The sequence below is a fragment of the Eriocheir sinensis genome, unplaced genomic scaffold (genome assembly GCF_024679095.1).
Source record: "Eriocheir sinensis breed Jianghai 21 unplaced genomic scaffold, ASM2467909v1 Scaffold577, whole genome shotgun sequence".
NCBI lineage: Eukaryota > Metazoa > Arthropoda > Malacostraca > Decapoda > Varunidae > Eriocheir > Eriocheir sinensis.
The window spans coordinates 109,672-127,665 of NW_026111917.1; the positions used below are offsets into that span (position 1 = coordinate 109,672).

Sequence of the window (17,994 nt, forward strand, 5' to 3'; positions counted from 1 at the left end):
AGGTTGGTATCTGAGAGGTGCAACTGAGCATCAGAGTCAGTAAAGTGATAGTCACAATTAAATTCATTCGGATAAATATAAACAGTTTATCATCGGAAAAATTACTATCATCATCTTGAAAGGGATTAAACAACATTCCATTAATAACATCTATAGGGTAATTATGGTGATCATCACAAAAAAGGTTCACAAAGTCTACATCACTATCATTTTGAAATGGAAAAGTATTAAAGTCACTGAAAATTATAACAATTTATACATTCATGACTTGGATCTGGAGCACTCAGCATTCTATTTCTTGGATCCTTTTCCCTTCCTCTTGGAGGCGCCCTTACCTGCAGAGATATCTGCAGCAGCCTCCGGAGCAGAGGCGACACTTATGGCTCCCCTAGTCCCAGCTGAGCCAGTGATGGCTGCTTCACCAAGTTCACCGACCCGGCCACCAGCAGCAACACCACCACCAGAGACGGCTCCACTAGTTCTGATGAGTGATGTCCACCGGCTTCAGGATCGCCAACCCTTCCACGTCCAACTGAAGCAGTAGACTCACCAGTGCCGTTTCTTGCTTCACCATCACCGGCGCCGACACTGCGGCGGGTGCCGAGACCACCACAGAAGCCACTACTCCGGCCGAGCCCACTGCTAGTTGCCGGGCGTTCTTTAATAACAAGCTTGGTGTGGTTAAACTACGCAATTTTGCCTTCACTCTTGGCTTGCTTGAGTAAAGGCAATTTTGCTCGCCTTTTTTCCTGTGAAGCTGGGCACACGTCTCCGTATACAAAGATTCCTGCTCCACGTAGTTTTGCTGCGTTCCGAAGGACCGCCTCGCGATCACCGAATCTCCGGAAGTGAGCGATGGCTGGCCGAGGTTGATTGTCGCGCCGTTGTCCAATCCGGTGAACCCGCTCCAACTCGATATCAGGTAGTTGAAGCTTCTCTTAAAACAGCTTTGAAACATGGACGGCGGACTGCTCCCAGGTCTCACCTTGAGATTCCTCAAAGCCGGATATTTTGACATTCTTGCGGCGACTATAGTCTTCTTGGTAATTGCATCGTTCTTCTAATTTTTGAATTGTTTTCTCACTAGCAGGAGATCATCGGGCAGTTTCTTCATTAACTCTTTTTGCTCTTCTTATTACTTAATAGCTGCTTCATTTGGTGCTGCATGTCCGCCACTTTGCCCTGAGTGAACTCTTAACTTCTAGTCGACTTCTGGTCGAGCTCGAGCGAAAACTACTGAAGCTAGGAAGGCGTGATTGGTGGCAAATGAAAGCTCTTTAAATACATATTAATAATCAGAAAACAATTGGAAAGCATTAAATAAAAAAAATATAAGCAAAAAACTAGGACGTGTCCAAATCGCGGCAAAAGGGCCGAAAAACAGGCTATTTTGTGACGGCTCGACGACAAACTTGAAATCAAGCTATCAAACAATCCTTCGAGTTGGTCAAACTACATTGCCAAGAGGGGCAACATGCCAAATTACATCCTTCTAGAGGCAATAGCAAGGCCACACTAGACAAAAACGGCAAAGTGTCTGGAGTTCGTCAAAATCGCTCTCGACAGGGTTTACCTTTTGAGCTCTAGCGACGAAACTACTGGGAGTAGGGAAATGCTATGCACCATATTGGAAAGCACCTTGGCAGGGCTAAATCATCTGTTAAATAAGGCTTTTGAAATTCTCAAAAAAAAAATAAGTGGGTTTCAAAGTTGGAAACTCAAGAATAGTTTTTTTTTTCCCTGAGTGTTTTTTTGCGATTTTATTCGATTTTTTACCCTTTTGAGTCGTTTCTTGAGACAAAATATAGCCCCTTCATTATGCCGTCGATTGATACCTAAAACATTACTCTAGCCCCAGAAATAAGGGAGTTATGGCGATTCGCACAAAAGCGGTTGATTTTTCAAAATTCGCGGCTTTATGACAAGGCTGGGGCAAGTGTCCGTTCCATAGTATAGGGTTCACTGCTATAGCCAATCAGCTACACTCTCCCAGTCTCCCTACAAACTTCCTACAATGCCCTATATTGATGTACATGTAGAGGGTTTGTGAGGACTTGTAGTTACAAAAATGTATGCTTAAAAAGTTGTAACTTACAAAATCTTTTGTAGAATCCATCCCTGCCTTATATCACGGCGTCCAGCCTTGACCATCCCTGCCTTATATCACGGCGTCCAGCCTTGACCATCCCTGCCTTATATCACGGCGTCCAGCCTTGACCATCCCTGCCTTATGTTATATCGCGGCGTCCAGCCTTGACCATCCCTGCCTTATGTTATATCGCGGCGTCCAGCCTTGACCATCCCTGCCTTATATCACGGCGTCCAGCCTTGACCATCCCTGCCTTATATCACGGCGTCCAGCCTTGACCATCCCTGCCTTATATCACGGCGTCCAGCCTTGACCATCCCTGCCTTATATCACGGCGTCCAGCCTTGACCATCCCTGCCTTATGTTATATCACGGCGTCCAGCCTTGACCATCCCTGCCTTATATCACGGCGTCCAGCCTTGACCATCCCTGCCTTATATCACGGCGTCCACCCTTGACCATCCCTGCCTTATATCACGGCGTCCAGCATTGACCATCCCTGCCTTCCATTCTTGCTCCAACCTTGGTTGAGTACGGACCTCCGCTCGCTCCTCCTGCATTCTACCTGTGGTTCAAGTCTTCGAGACTTCACACACAGCTGTTGTCTGCTGGAGTCTGAACTGCGCCAGCAAGCCCTTGTTGCTGCACCCACCTTCTATCGAGGCATTGCCTGCCTTGATGGATAACTCCGAGTCCGGGGCTTCTACACTCGAGAATGACCTCGCCATGTCTGACGAGGACGACTCACCCGCAGTGAACCACTGTCCCGAGCTGCCGAACCTTGTCTCCCACCTGTCGTCGCCCACTCCCAGCCATGGTAAACCGATCACCACCAAACGGCCCGCAGACGACTCACACGACGAAGCCACTGAGGACTGCCTCCGCCCTCTGGCCAAGACTGCAAAAAGTGCCCCCACGGGTGGTGACACGACTCCTCCTCTGCCTCTTCCTGTTGCCTCGACCCCTGCCGCCTCCCGGACATCCGCCAACCTCCCAGCTTTCGCCCCACGAGACACGTATGTCAAGCTATCCTTCCCTGGCAACCCGTCCACCGACACGAAGCTCCGATGGTTGTCGGAGGTTACTAAAGCCTTCCACCTCCAGCGGTATATGGCCGAGGTCAAGATGGCTGCCGTCACCTCCAGGTTTGTTTACATCTCCCGGCAGCGAACTGGCATCATCTCCCGCTGGGGAGTTCCTGTCGCTGCCTCTCACCCCCATGGACTTACCTGACAGGCCTCGCAAGTTCCCCAGCTACATCCTTACCCGTTACCCTGTTGTCGTGGACCCGCGTCTTGCTGAGGGTCACCAAGGCGTTTACTCGGCAAGACGCTACATCCAAAACGGCTCCCCCATTAACAGGATTGTTGTCGTGTGGAGCCTTCCTGACCCGCCTCCACCCACTATGGCCTTCGATTTCCTTCCATGCCTGCCCCCCTGTGAGGTGAGTAAGGCCATATCTCCAGGTACTGCTCTGCCTCACCGAAGTGTGCCTGGTGTGCTGCTGCTCACGACACGAGGACATGCCCGGTCAAGAACGAGAGTTCCCGCCCAGCTGCTTCCACCTCCTCCGATCTTCAACCACCAAAGGATGTGTCCCTCTGGAAGTGCCCACGGTGCCTTCAGCCGGGGGTTAACGTGTGGCACGGCTGTGCTCGGCGCCAGGCCCCGCTTCGTTCCTCCTCGACAGCGTCACCACCACCACCTCTGCCACCGCTATCTAATAAAACTGCTGACCCCACTGACTCTGCCTCTCCACAGGATGTGGCACTTCGCAAGGCCATTTCTTCCCTCCAGGCTCGTGTCACTACTATGGAGGACCGTTTCTCCGCCCTCGACGCCAGGATCAACGAGCTGGTTGCCGCCCATGCAGCTACTGCCTCCAAGCTCAACACCATGGTCGAAGCTCAGGAGGCCGTCGTCACCGCAGTCTCCTCCCTCACAGAAAAAATGGATACCATCTGTGCTCGACTTGAGAAGCTCTACCAGACACCTCCTGCTTCTACCATGTCTCCCTCAGGTTGCTCGTCTACCTCCACTTCTCACCGGGTAAGATTCGACGCTAATTTCCAACTTGATATCATATCTTGGAATGTTTGTGGCATCACCAACCACGCCAAGCTTGCCCAGCTCAAGGCCTATGTGTATCAACACCATCCAAACGTCATTTTGCTACAGGAGGCATTTCCAGGTCGGCCGCTCCCCGCTGGGCAAGCTCCTCCTTTCACAGGGTACGTTCCATACGTCCACATGGTAAGGAATGGCCTCCTGACGTACATTCATTGTTCCTTGCCGCACATCTACAAATCCTGACACGACCTTTCAGCTCTTTGAAATCACACTTGGGAGTGGCGTCCTTCAGATATGCAATGTGTACTCTGCCCCTGCTCGCCTCAACCTTGCAGCTCTTCCACCTCCTACGGTGCGCGGTATGATATATCTCGGGGACTTCAACGCGAGGCATCCCGACTTAGGTGATCGATCTGGGTGCACAAACTACCCTGGACTACGACTCCTGTCTTACATCCGAAGGCATCATCTGACGCCCTGGGACACCGGGGGCGCCACTCACTCCCGGGGTGGTACGCTGGATCACGTCCTCACCTCTGGCCTGGTAACATTTCAGGTCCAATATTCCTCTGTGCCGGCTTGATTTTCTGACCACGTTGCCCTTCGGTTTTGTTATTCTCTACCTTCTTTGTCAACCAATTCTGCCTCTCGACTACGAATCAATGTGCCCCCTAAGTATTGCCCGACATTTATCGCCTATATAACCCACATGTTGCCTACCTTTAACGTTACTTCACCTGATCAGTTATATTCCGCTCTTGTCTCTGCCACCCATGACTTTCACAGGTTGTATATCTCACGGCCACACCTCCAGCGTCGCCCTGCTGCTCACCCCTGGACATTAGACTTGCGCATTCAAGAGGCAAGGGAAGAAGCTGAGCGTGCTGGTCTTCTGTTTCAAGCAAACCCTACTCCTGAGCTGCTCCGTCGATACCAAGAGTCAAGGGACGCTCTTGTGGCATTACAAGAGTGCGTCATTACAGAGTCCTGGCGGAAGTTCACAGACAGCATTAACCAGCAGACGAGTGTGGCCTCCATGTGGCGCCTCATCCGTCGGGTGGTTAAGAAGACTCCCTCAACTGCCCTTCATCACACTCCCGCCGCCTACGCGCAGCAACTAGTCGACACATGGTCGGAACAGTCTAACCCTGCCAGCCTTCCCGCCTACATACATGACGCCCTCTCCTCCCGTGCTACTGTCCGACGGCTCCGTCTCATGTCAGCCTTATTGCACCCGGATGACGACGAGTCCGTGCCGATCACCGCCGGTGAGCTGCGCCGTGCTCTCTCTAGAGGTAAAGCTTCGTCTCCTGGTGATGATGGTATCACTTACACAGTACTACGCCTGCTGCAACAAGTTCCCGGGAACCCTCTGCTTCTACTCTACAATCTTTGCCTTCGCGACGGTTGTGTACCACAAGCCTGGACCAGCAGCACCATCATACCCATCCCCAAGTCAGATAAAGCAAAGTTCAGACCCATTTCCCTCACTTCTTGTTTCTGCAAAGTTATGGAACGAGTCTTACTTAAGGAAGCCTGCTGCCTACCTCCACGTGGTGATGCCCGTCCTCTCTCCCTGCCCTGCTACCTCTCCAGAGTCCGCTCCGCCGCCTTTCTTCCTGCACGGCGTCGTAGGGTTACAGAGAGGCCTCACAGCATCACCATCAACCACTACGAGGCCGTCTGCCGCCACAAGTACTCGTACCGTCGCCGTGGCCTCATGGTTCGGAGACACAATGTTGTTTCCGCACGTCTGCGGTTGGGCTACCGTCCACCGTGGCAAGTCGCCGGAGTGGAGAGGGAGCCTGTGTTCACCGAATGTCGCCTGTGCCGCTCACCACTGTCAAACACCATCGAACACTACTGCCTGGCCTGCCCCACTGTTCGTGGATTGCTACCCCAGGGACAGCCGCTGGATGCTGTCTGCCGCCACCTCCTTGACCACGACTCTCTTGATGTAATCCTGGTGCGCCACCCTCGATTTGGGGGGGTTTTCATAGTTGTGTGTGTGTGTGTGTGTGTGTGTGTGTGTGTGTGTGTGTGTGTGTGTGTGTGTGTGTGTGTGTGTGTGTGTGTGTGTCCATTGGTTTAGCTAAAATCTGCCCTTGATCACAATTGTATTTAACTGATCTTGTACATAATGTCTGAGGCTATTGCCTAATAAATTTATCAAACAACAACAACAACATCCCTGCCTTATATCACGGCGTCCAGCCTTGACCATCCCTGCCTTATATCACGGCGTCCAGCCTTGACCATCCCTGCCTTATATCACGGCGTCCAGCCATGACCATCCCTGCCTTATATCACGGCGTCCAGCCATGACCATCCCTGCCTTATATCACGGTGTCCAGCCATGACCATCCCTGCCTTATATCACGGCGTCCAGCCATGACCATCCCTGCCTTATATCACGGTGTCCAGCCTTGACCATCCCTGCCTTATATCACGGCGTCCAGCCATGACCATCCCTGCCTTATATCACGGTGTCCAGCCTTGACCATCCCTGCCTTATATCACGGCGTCCAGCCATGACCATCCCTGCCTTATATCACGGTGTCCAGCCATGACCATCCCTGCCTTATATCACGGCGTCCAGCCATGACCATCCCTGCCTTATATCACGGCGTCCAGCCTTGACCATCCCTGCCTTATATCACGGTGTCCAGCCATGACCATCCCTGCCTTATATCACGGCGTCCAGCCTTGACCATCCCTGCCTTATATCACGGCGTCCAGCCTTGACCATCCCTGCCTTATATCACGGCGTCCAGCCTTGACCATCCCTGCCTTATATCACGGTGTCCAGCCTTGACCATCCCTGCCTTATATCACGGCGTCCAGCCTTAACCCACAAAACATAATCATTGCCTTCCAGTAAACACGTAGCAGGTGCGACTCCATTCGTCGGGACGCACCCGATGCTGTGTGGCTGTGGTGCTGGCTCGGGTACAATGATTTGAAATAGCTCAGTGCATGGGCACGATGTACACATAAGTTAATTAGCACTTTCATCCTTCTTCCATTTTTGCTGGCAATTTCTGGACCTCCTTTCTTTTATTTGTATTTCCTCCTGATTATAGACTCAACTCTTTCAAGAAGTTAAGTATCAATTGATTCGAACAGAAACTGACACGCTCGGCTACTCTTCCTGTCCTTGTATGCTGAAAGAGCACCGATTCTATTTTTTTCGTTTCTCTATTGAGCTGCTTCCTCTGTACAAAAAAACAATAAACTATGCAGCAAGCCAAGCTGAAGCATAGTTTAGCTGCTATCAACTGAGGGAGCATAAACCATTAAGATAAGTATAGAACACTTGGGGTCTGCCAAACACACCCACTAAGACAGTCATCAAGAGGCGAGAGGGGAGGTGCGGGTGGGCGGCGCGGCGAGGCTTACCTTTGGGCAGACGCCGATTACCAGTGTAGACGAGCCACATGTCGACGAGGGATGCGCAGACAACGAGTACCACCAGGAACATAAGGAAGCCCCTGGGGAGTCATAAGCACAAAATTATTTTCTCATTTAATATAAAAGCTTTTCATATAAAAAGGGGCAGAAGTAAAAAAAACTGCCGTTTCAAGTTTAAAGATATGTATGTTGGGAAAACACAAACAATTAGATAATCCTGGGTGAAATTCGCTCCAGGCAATAAGCTTTTTAGTCTAAAAAAAAAATAAAAAAATTAAAAAAATCCATATAAAAAAACAAAAATCAAGTGAAATAATGCACTGTAATAATAATGCGCTTCGGACAACAAATGTTTCACTAGACAGCCAGCCAGAGAGCCAGACGGAAGTGAAGTGTTTGAAAAACAAGGTAACATATTTATAAGTTCTTTACCGCTGTGTATTTAAGGCGGAGTGTTTTCAATCAGTGCGACTTCCTCGTCATGTCGCATTTAAAGAGTCATGGACATTGGCCACATTTGTTCAAAGAGAAAATTCAAAAGTGCCCACAGAGAAATGGAGAGGCTTGGCACCACTATAATGGATAAAAGGAAACTGCAAATGGATAAGAAATTGATAATTATTAAGTAAAGGCAGCTGAAATCAGTAAATGACAATGGTCAGGGCGCATATAAATGAGGGAGGACAACAGAGGGACAAAAAAATGATAGACTGGGAAGTAATTGATATAAAAAGGCCTAACGAAACACCACTCAGAAGATGACATGAAATCAGTAAGCGTATTAATGGAAACGCTTGCCCTGTGTCCTGGAGTGTAAAGATCCGGACTGTTGCTTCTGCTGCTGCTGATAATAATGGTGATTATAATGATGATAAAGATTCATAAACGAAGGCAATAAAAGGTGAACTCATCATAAAAGCAAGCAGGTATTAGACAAAGCGTAGATACATAGTATGGTGCCCGGAAGCAGCCGCGACGTGAAGCAGCTTCACGATGAACGGCCTCAAAGGGGCACCACCTTCCATCACGGCCACGTCACAGGAAACCTGCCTATATAATAATGCTGGACCGCATCGGAGGCAGACTCCCGCTGCCACACTCACAGGCACCGCCTCACTCAGGGACTGGAACACTCCACATTCATACAGCCCAAAGCACACACTGCTCGGACTCCACGGTCGGCTCACAACGTAGCCCGCAGCATGTCATTCGCAGGGCGATCACACTTCCTGCTGAAACGCCTACTCGATCTACTGTTCCTCACTCGGCATTTTCACGATTAGGCAGACCGGCTGATGTAACGCAGTTTCGGCTTCACCGTCGAGTCGACGGTTTACCATATTGTCATAATATGAATTAAGTGGTGCCAGGTGTTTGTGTATGTCATAGTTACTCGGTTTTTCTATATACTATCCGTGAGTGTTAATAAATCCACATTGGTGACCCCGAAGTGACTGTGCGCACGAACAGTGATCGACAGTATGACGGCTGAACGGTTACGACTACTGTCGCTTCATCACAACATGAAGGACTGCTGGCAACGTGTCGAAGGCTACCTAGCAAGCACCTCTGCGGAAGAGCAAGAAAATTTCAACCTTGCGCTAGGTGCCTTACCTACAGAGGTAGCCACACTTGTGCGAGACACCAGCGTCGAACAGTTTCGCCGCTTCAAGACCACCTTGTTGAACGCTTATCGACGACAGGACCGCAATCATCCAGTTATTGCAAACAGTCACTTTGGGTGACATGAGGTCCTCTATGCTGTGGCAACATATGCATCTCATCAACATTAGGTGCACAACTACCCTCCCCCAAACAATTCTCTGATCCATGTTTCTGCAAATGCTGTCAATGGAGGTAGGAATGAGGCTTACATCTTTTGATTTCAACACCACTGACACCTTTTACGTCTCTGCAGCGAACCGAGTGGTCTCCCAGTTAGCAGGCCTGGCTCACTCCACCACCACAAACATGTCGGCTAATTTAATACAAGTTTAATACAAGTTTCGAAACTAAATCCACAGCCAACAAGCGAGTGCTACCATGATGGCCCACCAGCGGCTCCACCACATAGCGCTGCAACCTCAGCGATGTTACCGTTGATAATGAGGTTTCAGGCCTTGCTCTCGATGTTTGGTAACAAAGAAGATCACGGATCGCCAGTCCCTCGACGCCAGTATAAATGCAGAGCTGAAACTTCAAGCATGCAGCTTCGCCACATCTTGCAACACCTGGACGCCATGGAGGAGCATTTGCACAGGTTTCATTTTAGTGGTTCGCATCACCCGGACGAGGTGCAACCTGCCAATCGTCGTTTGGCCCGTCCAACGCTGAATAATGCAAGTACCATGCTACTTAGGGTGCTGGAGCCCGGCAGTACAGACCACCATTTATGTGGTCGGGAAGCGAAATGGGCAGGGGCAAGAGCAGACGAACTCCCCACAGGCACCTGTGTTTTTACTGCTAGTGCAGGCCCAGTGTTTTGGAAAGAATTTGATGAACACAGGAGAGTCTGTTAACATTCTTCCTCAGGTCCAGGACAGCTGCGGGCTAAAACAACCCTCGTTCGACCTCCTTCCCGCCAACGGCACAAATCTTTGCTTTCCAAACTTTCCTCCTACGGCTTCTATCCCTCTCACTGTACTTTCATCTCTAATTTCCTTTCTGGCCCTTCTATCTCTGCTGTGGTAGACGGTCACTGTATTTCCCCTAAACTTATCAACAATGGTAATCCACAGCCCACAGGGCTCTGTCCTATCACCCACCCTCTTCCTGTTATTCATCAATGGTCTTCTTTCCACAACAAACTGTCCTATCCATTCTTACGCCAATGAGTTTACTCTCCACTACTCAGCATCTTATGATAGAAAACTTTCCCAACAGGAGCTACAATCATGATTCCAGGCCTGAGGCTGCAAAACGCTTATCCTCCAACCTTACCATAATTTCCGATTTGGGCAAGAAGAACTTTGTGTCTTTCAACGCCTCAAAAACTCAGTTTCTCTACCTCTCAACTCAGCACAATCTTCCAAACACCTCACTGTGTAAGTGTATATTATAATGTACATGTGAATGTGTGGATGTATGTCGCAACGCCATGGCACAGCCGCCGTCAGTGCATAGGTTGTGCTTAGGAAGTGTTCCTTGCCGTGAGAACGGTGCTGATTCATCAAACCTGCTACACCGGAGCCACTCCTGCACCCGGAAAGACCGGCAGAATTTAGCGGGCGGCGGGCGAGAGCAGAGGACTGCTCGGGGGTGTGCGTGACTCTTGTGCGTGACTCCTCCATACTATAGTTAAGACTGTGAATATAGTTACAAAGCCACAACTGTTTTAATTACATGAGAGAGAGAGAGAGAGTAAATTAAGTGAACTCAAAGTGAACTTATAACGGCTACCGCTCGGCCAACACATAACACACATCACTTAACTAAAAGGCTATTGTGTTGTCTCACGACTTCTATCAACTGGAGAAAGCAGGCAACGGTACACCGGACCTGACGTGAGATAGCAGTTCGCGCCTTAATCAAAAACACACACAAAAAAACAGCTATCAAAAAGGCTAACAACTGTTCTTCGACAACACTCAGCTGTCATCTCCTTCCACACTAAACATCCTCGATCTATCCTTAACTCAAAATCTCAACTGGAAACTCCATAACTTCTCTCTTACTAAGTCAGCTTCCTCGAGGTCGGGTGTTCTGTAACGTCTCCGCCAGTTCTTTTCCCCCTTTCAGATGCAATCCATATACAAGGGCCTTGTCCGCCCTCGTATGGAGTATGCATCGGACGTGTGGGGGCTCCACACACAGTTATCTTGGACAGAGTGGAGTCTCATCAGCTTCCCCCCTCTAACTGACACTCTTCTACCTCTTAAATTCCACCGCAGTGTTGCCTATCTTTCTACCTTCTATCGATATTTTCATGGTGACATCTCCTCTGAACTTGCTTACTGCATGCCTTCCTCCCATCAAGCGGCCCCGCTGCACTCGACTTTAAACTCTAGCTCATCCCTACACTGTCCAAAACCATGTTGCAAGAGTTAACCAGCATTTACACTCTTTCATCCCCTTCACTGGTAAACTCTAGAACAGCCTTCCTTCATCTGTATTTCCACCTACCTACGACTTGAACTTTTTCAAGAGGTGAGTATCGAGACATCTCTCCTCCCGTAATTGACCTTTCTTTTGACCACTCTTTTAAACTCTTCTTTATTTGGGCAGTAATTATCGGGCTTCTTTCCCATTGTTTCTTTTTTTTTTCTTGAGCTGCTTCCACCAGTGTAAAAAACAAAATAAAATATAATAAAATAAGATAATAGCGGAACACTATTGCGACGTGCGGCACAGAGCAAATCATGCTGGACTTCGGCCCGGCACGAAAGTTTCCGTGGGACTTTGTTATTCCTGAAGTTACTCAACCCATCCTGGGGTACAACTTCCTGACATATCATAAAGTACTACTTGACCCTAGCAGCCACTGTTTACGTCACAGGCATCCCGCATGGCTATTGCTAGTAATGTCGCCTGGTGTGAGAGTCATCGTATTACTTTCATTCATGCCATTACGGAGTATGCAAACCTTCTCCGAGATTTTCCTACCCTTACAAATCCTCTTGCATAACGACCAGCTATTGTTAATGGCGTATTCCATCACATGGATACGACCAGCCCGCCAGTCTACGAGCGACCACGACGCCTGCCTCCTCACCGACTCTGAGTAACGAAGGCAGAGTTTGATTTTCTTCTTAAGGGGGATATTATTCAACCCTCGCGGAGCTATTGGGCGTCACCGCTCCCTATGGTTCCTAAACCGTCTGGAAAGGAATGGCGTGTGTGTGGGGATTATTGAGCCTTAAACAGAGTGACCGTTCGGATAGGTACCCTATTTCACACAAATAATTTTCACTTGTTAGCTGTTCTCACGGCAAGGAACACTTCCTAAGCACAACCTATGCACTGATGGCGGCTGTGCCATGGCGTTGCGACATACATCCACACATTCACATGTACATTATAATATACACTTACGCAGTGAGGTGTTTGGAAGATTGTGCTGAGTTGAGAGGTAGAGAGACTGAGTTTTTGAGGCGTTGAAAGACACAAAGTTCTTCTTGCCCAAATCGGAAATTATGGTCCGGGTTGATGGGTGGTCTTCAGGACAGCATGTGGGTAGTCTTAGGCCACTCGGCGGTGACTGAAAAATCTCAGGTGGTTAGCGGCGAATTCGAACCCGCATCATGGACAACGCGGCGGAGTGCGGGGCCGACAAGCTAACCACTCAGCCACCGCCTCCTTACAATGCACATAAAGCAAAAAAAACTTCGTGTGTAAAATTTCCATTACAACCCAAGCACTATTAAAAAACGCAGACTTCTACCTTCAATGGATAACATCTCCCTGAATTTCCTCTCCTGGTTCATTATAATTATTACTAATCAAACTTTTAAACAAGAGCAAGAATGACTCACATGAAGCCGATGTCCGGGGTAGTAAATTCCACCTGAGGGTTCAGCACAGCGCAGGAAGACACGTCGGGATAGACGCCCTGAGGCAGCAGCAGCTTGGTGAGAGAATCCTGCCGACACAACAGTGATGGTATCAGGCGTGGCGCAAGTTGTGGTCAGTCCTTGACGTTCTCTTGCATGCATCACTGTGTATTACTTACACATAACGTTCATCAATTAAAATGACATTTTAGTTACTCATCATTCTTATTTTCATTATCCTAATCACCAATGTCACAATAATGCTAAAACTATTACCACTACACCAGGAGGCGCGTCGCTTCACTCACCCACCGACTCCTCCCCAGACGATCAGCCCGGCCAAGCCTCCACGCAGCTGCCCTTCCTACTCTTGCCCCTTACAAGAATCGATCGACTTTCCTCAGCTATGAGTTACGTGGGCGTCCCTTTGGTCTCCTTCGCTCAGGATTGTCTCAAACAGAAACAAACATATGAGCAACATCGACGTCCGGGAGGCTCGCCACGTGCCCGTATAGGCGGAGTTAGCGGTCACGGACTAAGCCGATAACAGCCCTCGATTCAGTTTCATGCAGGAAGTAGATGCTGGTTCGACACGGAAGTCATGGCAGCTATACCTAATGATCAAACGAAGGCCCTCGGTACCATAAACATCAACACGCGTCCCCAAATAGCTACCCAATGTCTCAGCCATACAGTAAAACAGGGAGCACGTTACTTTAAGATTCGACTATTTGTCCGCCTCTACAGATATCGACAACGCCATATACTCATGTTGAGCGAGTCCATAACACCGTGGACCAGGCCAATCCGCCGAATGACTTAATGAGTAATCTAGATTAGTGATGTGACAAATGTTCCCTATTTATGTCACCACTTTGCTTCATTAACATTCACATCGTATGTATATTTCTACACTTCCATTTTTACGACAATGTATACAGTTTATTCTGATGATGTGGCAAAACAGTGAGACGTTTCAACGCTATGCCCGCTCATCCCTCTCGACGGTTAGTTGATTCGCAGCTGTCACGACTTACACACTCATTTGGAACGCCTCTTACTTGTCTCTAGCAATAAGAACCTACTAGTGTTGAGCCGAGTTTCCTTCCAGACCTTCGGGGAAGCCTGCTGCGGGATACTACAGATCCTCAGACTGCTACAGCAGCCGCAACACACCACATGACGCAAAAGAGATCGGCGTTTCCACCCATGAGCAGTTCATGAGTGGCATGACACCCGCCCCGCTGCCGCTCATTGCCAACCCTACCACCCCAGGATTACAGTGCTCCATGCGTGCCTTCTAGTGCAGCCTCAGTGCCAGTATAGTGTGTGTGTGCACTCTACAGTGTTTCAGTGCTCGTTTGCGGTGCCTGTGCCCCTCCAGAGGCTCAGGAGGCACGTCTCTTTGCCCTCCGTGAGCCCCCTGCACGCTCGCACGCACACATTGGCAGTACCCATAGATTGACGATAAAGAGTACTTGCTCGGGAGGGTACCTGCTGGCGATTACGAGTCCTACACGTGATCAGGCCGTGACGAATTGCACTCATTCGATGCCACACACCGACTGGACCGTGCACTAAGCCATGGACCCCCATCCCGACGGCCCTGCCGACGGTGACTCATTTCAGGAGTCTACTGCAGCTTAAGCAGAGGGCGCATTGGGCGGTATAAAGGACGGTGTGTCAGATTACGGCTCTTCACTAATTCTTCAACCTTACTGCACACAGACCGCGACAGGCTCAGTTACATCTCATCAAATACCTGAAGCAGACTCGTCTACAGGCGGACACAAGGAGACGCCAGGAAGACGAGGCACGACGCCGGGAAAAGGAACAGAAAGAGCAAGCTCGTTGCACAGCCTTACTTCAGCTGCGGACCCCCCCCCCCCCCCCCCCCGGTGCTGCCACCACGTCTCCAGACACGCCACCCACTCCGTCCGCCTCTCCTCCACAAATGCAACCTTTCCGATCTTTAGCGAATGGCAACGTCGCTGGGACGACTCCGCAACTATGGTCGACCTGTCGAAGCTTCCCAGGGAGAAGCAGCTCATACAGATGAGGATGTGCCTTACTCTAGAGACGCAGAGGATATTGGAGCCCACTCTCATCATCTCTACGGACACCGACAAGACCGTGGAAGAGTTTTTCGATTCTCTAAAGGCACACATAAAGAGTCTACGCAACGAGGCTCTATGTCGCAGAGAACTTTTAAGTTGCAAACAGAAGGAAGATGTTCGCCTAGGACACTCCCCAGCCAGCAAAAAAATGTGGGCCCCATATGGGTTTGTGAGTGGGCGGAGTTGGGCCCATGTAGCCCATGTGGGCCCTTTGTGGGCAATATGTGGGCAATGTTTATAAGCATGGGTCTGAAGTAGGACCCATATGGGCAATGTGGGCCACTTTGGATCAGCTGTCAGGAGTGTTCTGAAATGTATTTTGTGAATTTTCTCTAATTTTAAAGGTCATTATAGTTTCGAAGCCTGAAAAGCTGAAATAAAACTTCATTATTGATCTGGATAGCACATTATTTTGTTACAAAGCTGTTTAGTCCGGCCGAGGAAAAGGCGCAAACAATAAAGAGTGAGGAGATGACAGACGATGATTGTGGTGTTCCAGGTGTAAAGAGTAGTGTGTATTTTGTGTATTGTTCGTATGTTTTTGTTTTGTCTTTTACGGCAGCTGCCGTTTCAAAGGCCTGACTCATGAGGAATCTTGAGTCACCTGTAACATCAAGATCAAGATCAATAATATTCAAAATGGAGCGGAGAGGGAAGAAGGACGGACCTGATTCACCTGATTTAACGACGATTTTGCTACTCTTCTGACCCTAGTTTTAGCTGTGAGTAAGCCTACTTACTCTTGAAGATGCCTGTGAGCACCTGTGGCATGTGTGAGAGTGGTGTGGCCACCATGTGGAGTGGAGTGGCGTGTGAGAGGCGTGAGCTTTGGTTTCCTGTGTTGGTATCAAGACCAACTCGAAACTTGGAAAACAGGAACCTTGTGCACCTGTGTGACGAGAGGATGAAACTGTTGAACGCGTGGTACTGGAATGTGAGAAGTATGATAGAGAGAAGGGAGATGATGAGAGTAGTTCTGTAAGAACTGGGATGTATTAGTGAGAATGAAATGGTGGAAAGAGCAGGTAGAAATGGATGGTGTTGCTGCTGGGACTATGTGGGGAGACGACTGAAAAGATGATTGTGGCAGTGAAGGAGTACTTGGAGAGAAAGTGGTGCTCCAGGTTAAGAGAATATATTGTGTATGCTGTGTATTGTTCGTATGTATTTTTCGGTATTATTATCGCAGAGGTCAGAATAGGATTTTGGGGTTGAAAATACTTTTTTCTGATAGATTTCGATGTGCTGATTATAAATATGGCAATTTTTTTCCATCGCAATTTTTTGCCTCCCCCCAGCCCCCTACACTTTAGGTAAAGTTAGGTTAGGTGGGTTAGGTTAGGTTAGTTTTGGTTACGTTAGGGGGTGGGAGGGGATTTTTTTAATTGAAAAAATAAAAATATATAAATGTTTTTTTCCTTCCCCCTTTAATTTAGGTTAGGTTAGGTAGGTTAGGTTTGGTTAGGAGGGGGTGGGGAAAAAAAAAAAATTGCGATGGGAAAAAGTATCATTCTTAAAAAGCACATCGAAATTATCAGGAAAAATAGTTTCAACCCCTAAATCCTATTCTGCCCTCTGCGATAAATTTACCTACTTTTCTTTACAGGAGTTGCCGTTCCAAAAGCCTGACTCAAGAGGAAGTTGTTGTTTCCTGTAAAATCAAGATCAAGCGGTTTTTGGAGGGAAAAACACCAGAACCAGAACCAGGGACACTCCTCCACTCACTGGCCTCACTCCACATCCACAGACCCACAGTATCTGACCTCCTGAATGGTAACCAAGAAACTGGCCAGGCCTTCAAAATCCTAAAACTCACCAGAACCTTTCTCAAGAAAACGGAGCAACTCAACTCATCATCTACCACATCATCATCAACAGTCATCCACCTGCTATTTGCACCTTTGGGACACTACCTAGAGGCTGTGGTACCACAGCCTACACGGGCCCCAGCAAATACACAAGAACATGTACAATAAGATCGCTCTCGCCCTCCCCCGTCTTTGTTGCTCAGACCTGCCGTTTGCATCTAATACTAACAGTATGATGTGTGTGGAATTGTTTCGTGTACGGTATGGTGTACAGTACGGTACGTATGTTGCTCGTATTACTTGTGTAACGGTGTGAATTTAACTTCTTTTCTTGCCACCGTCAGGAGAAAACCTGTTTTGGCAGAAACATATGTGTCTCAGTGTGTACATCTTTTTCTAAATCGTTACACATCTATATAGGTGTGAGTATGTGTGAGTGGTTATTCCTTGTGTGTGAGTGCGGGTTTGGATGGTATACCTACGTAAATTGGGCACTCATTGCGCAGAGTGCACCCTCGCGCTCACACCCATTCCTGCTAATGTAACTAAACCCAACCTAACTAAAATTAACCTAACTAAAACCAACCTAAACTAACGTAATCTAACCTGATTTAACTCTGGCTGGAATGGTGTGAGCGAGAGGGTGCACTCTGTGCAATGAGTGCCTGTAAATTGTATGTTGGTGTGAGTGTGCACTTGCCAGCTAGTGTTTTTGCATGTGTAGTGGATTGTTGCTATTGACACCCCCGGTGGTGGCCATCCGACGTACGGGTGAGGAGAAAAAGGTGGGTGTGGAACAATAATTTTAATTTAGGTGCCAGCTGTTAATTAATTGTACCAAATTTTCCCTTGCTTTGGTGGGTATTTTATGTTGTAGGTACTATTATGTAGTACATGTAGTAGGCCTACTGTACATGTTTGTCTACTCTGTATCTGTTCTTTGACTTACCGGGTACTGCTGTATATATGTAGGCCGTGTGTTGATAGCTATAGGCCTGACCTTGCCCTAC

The 17,994-nt window shown here is 48.6% G+C and overlaps 1 protein-coding gene across 1 annotated transcript in view; it reads right to left on the reverse strand.

Moving 5' to 3' along the window:
- Window positions 1–17,994, reverse strand: part of LOC126993180 (uncharacterized) — a 77,101-nt gene that overhangs the window by 4,184 nt on the left and 54,923 nt on the right. Inside the window, exons 5-6 of the mRNA XM_050852041.1 lie at window positions 13,042–13,148; window positions 7,559–7,650 (exon numbers count right to left, since the gene is read on the reverse strand). Of these exons, the coding sequence (XP_050707998.1) occupies window positions 7,559–7,650; window positions 13,042–13,148 (199 nt within the window). The remainder of the gene's footprint in view (window positions 1–7,558; window positions 7,651–13,041; window positions 13,149–17,994) is intronic.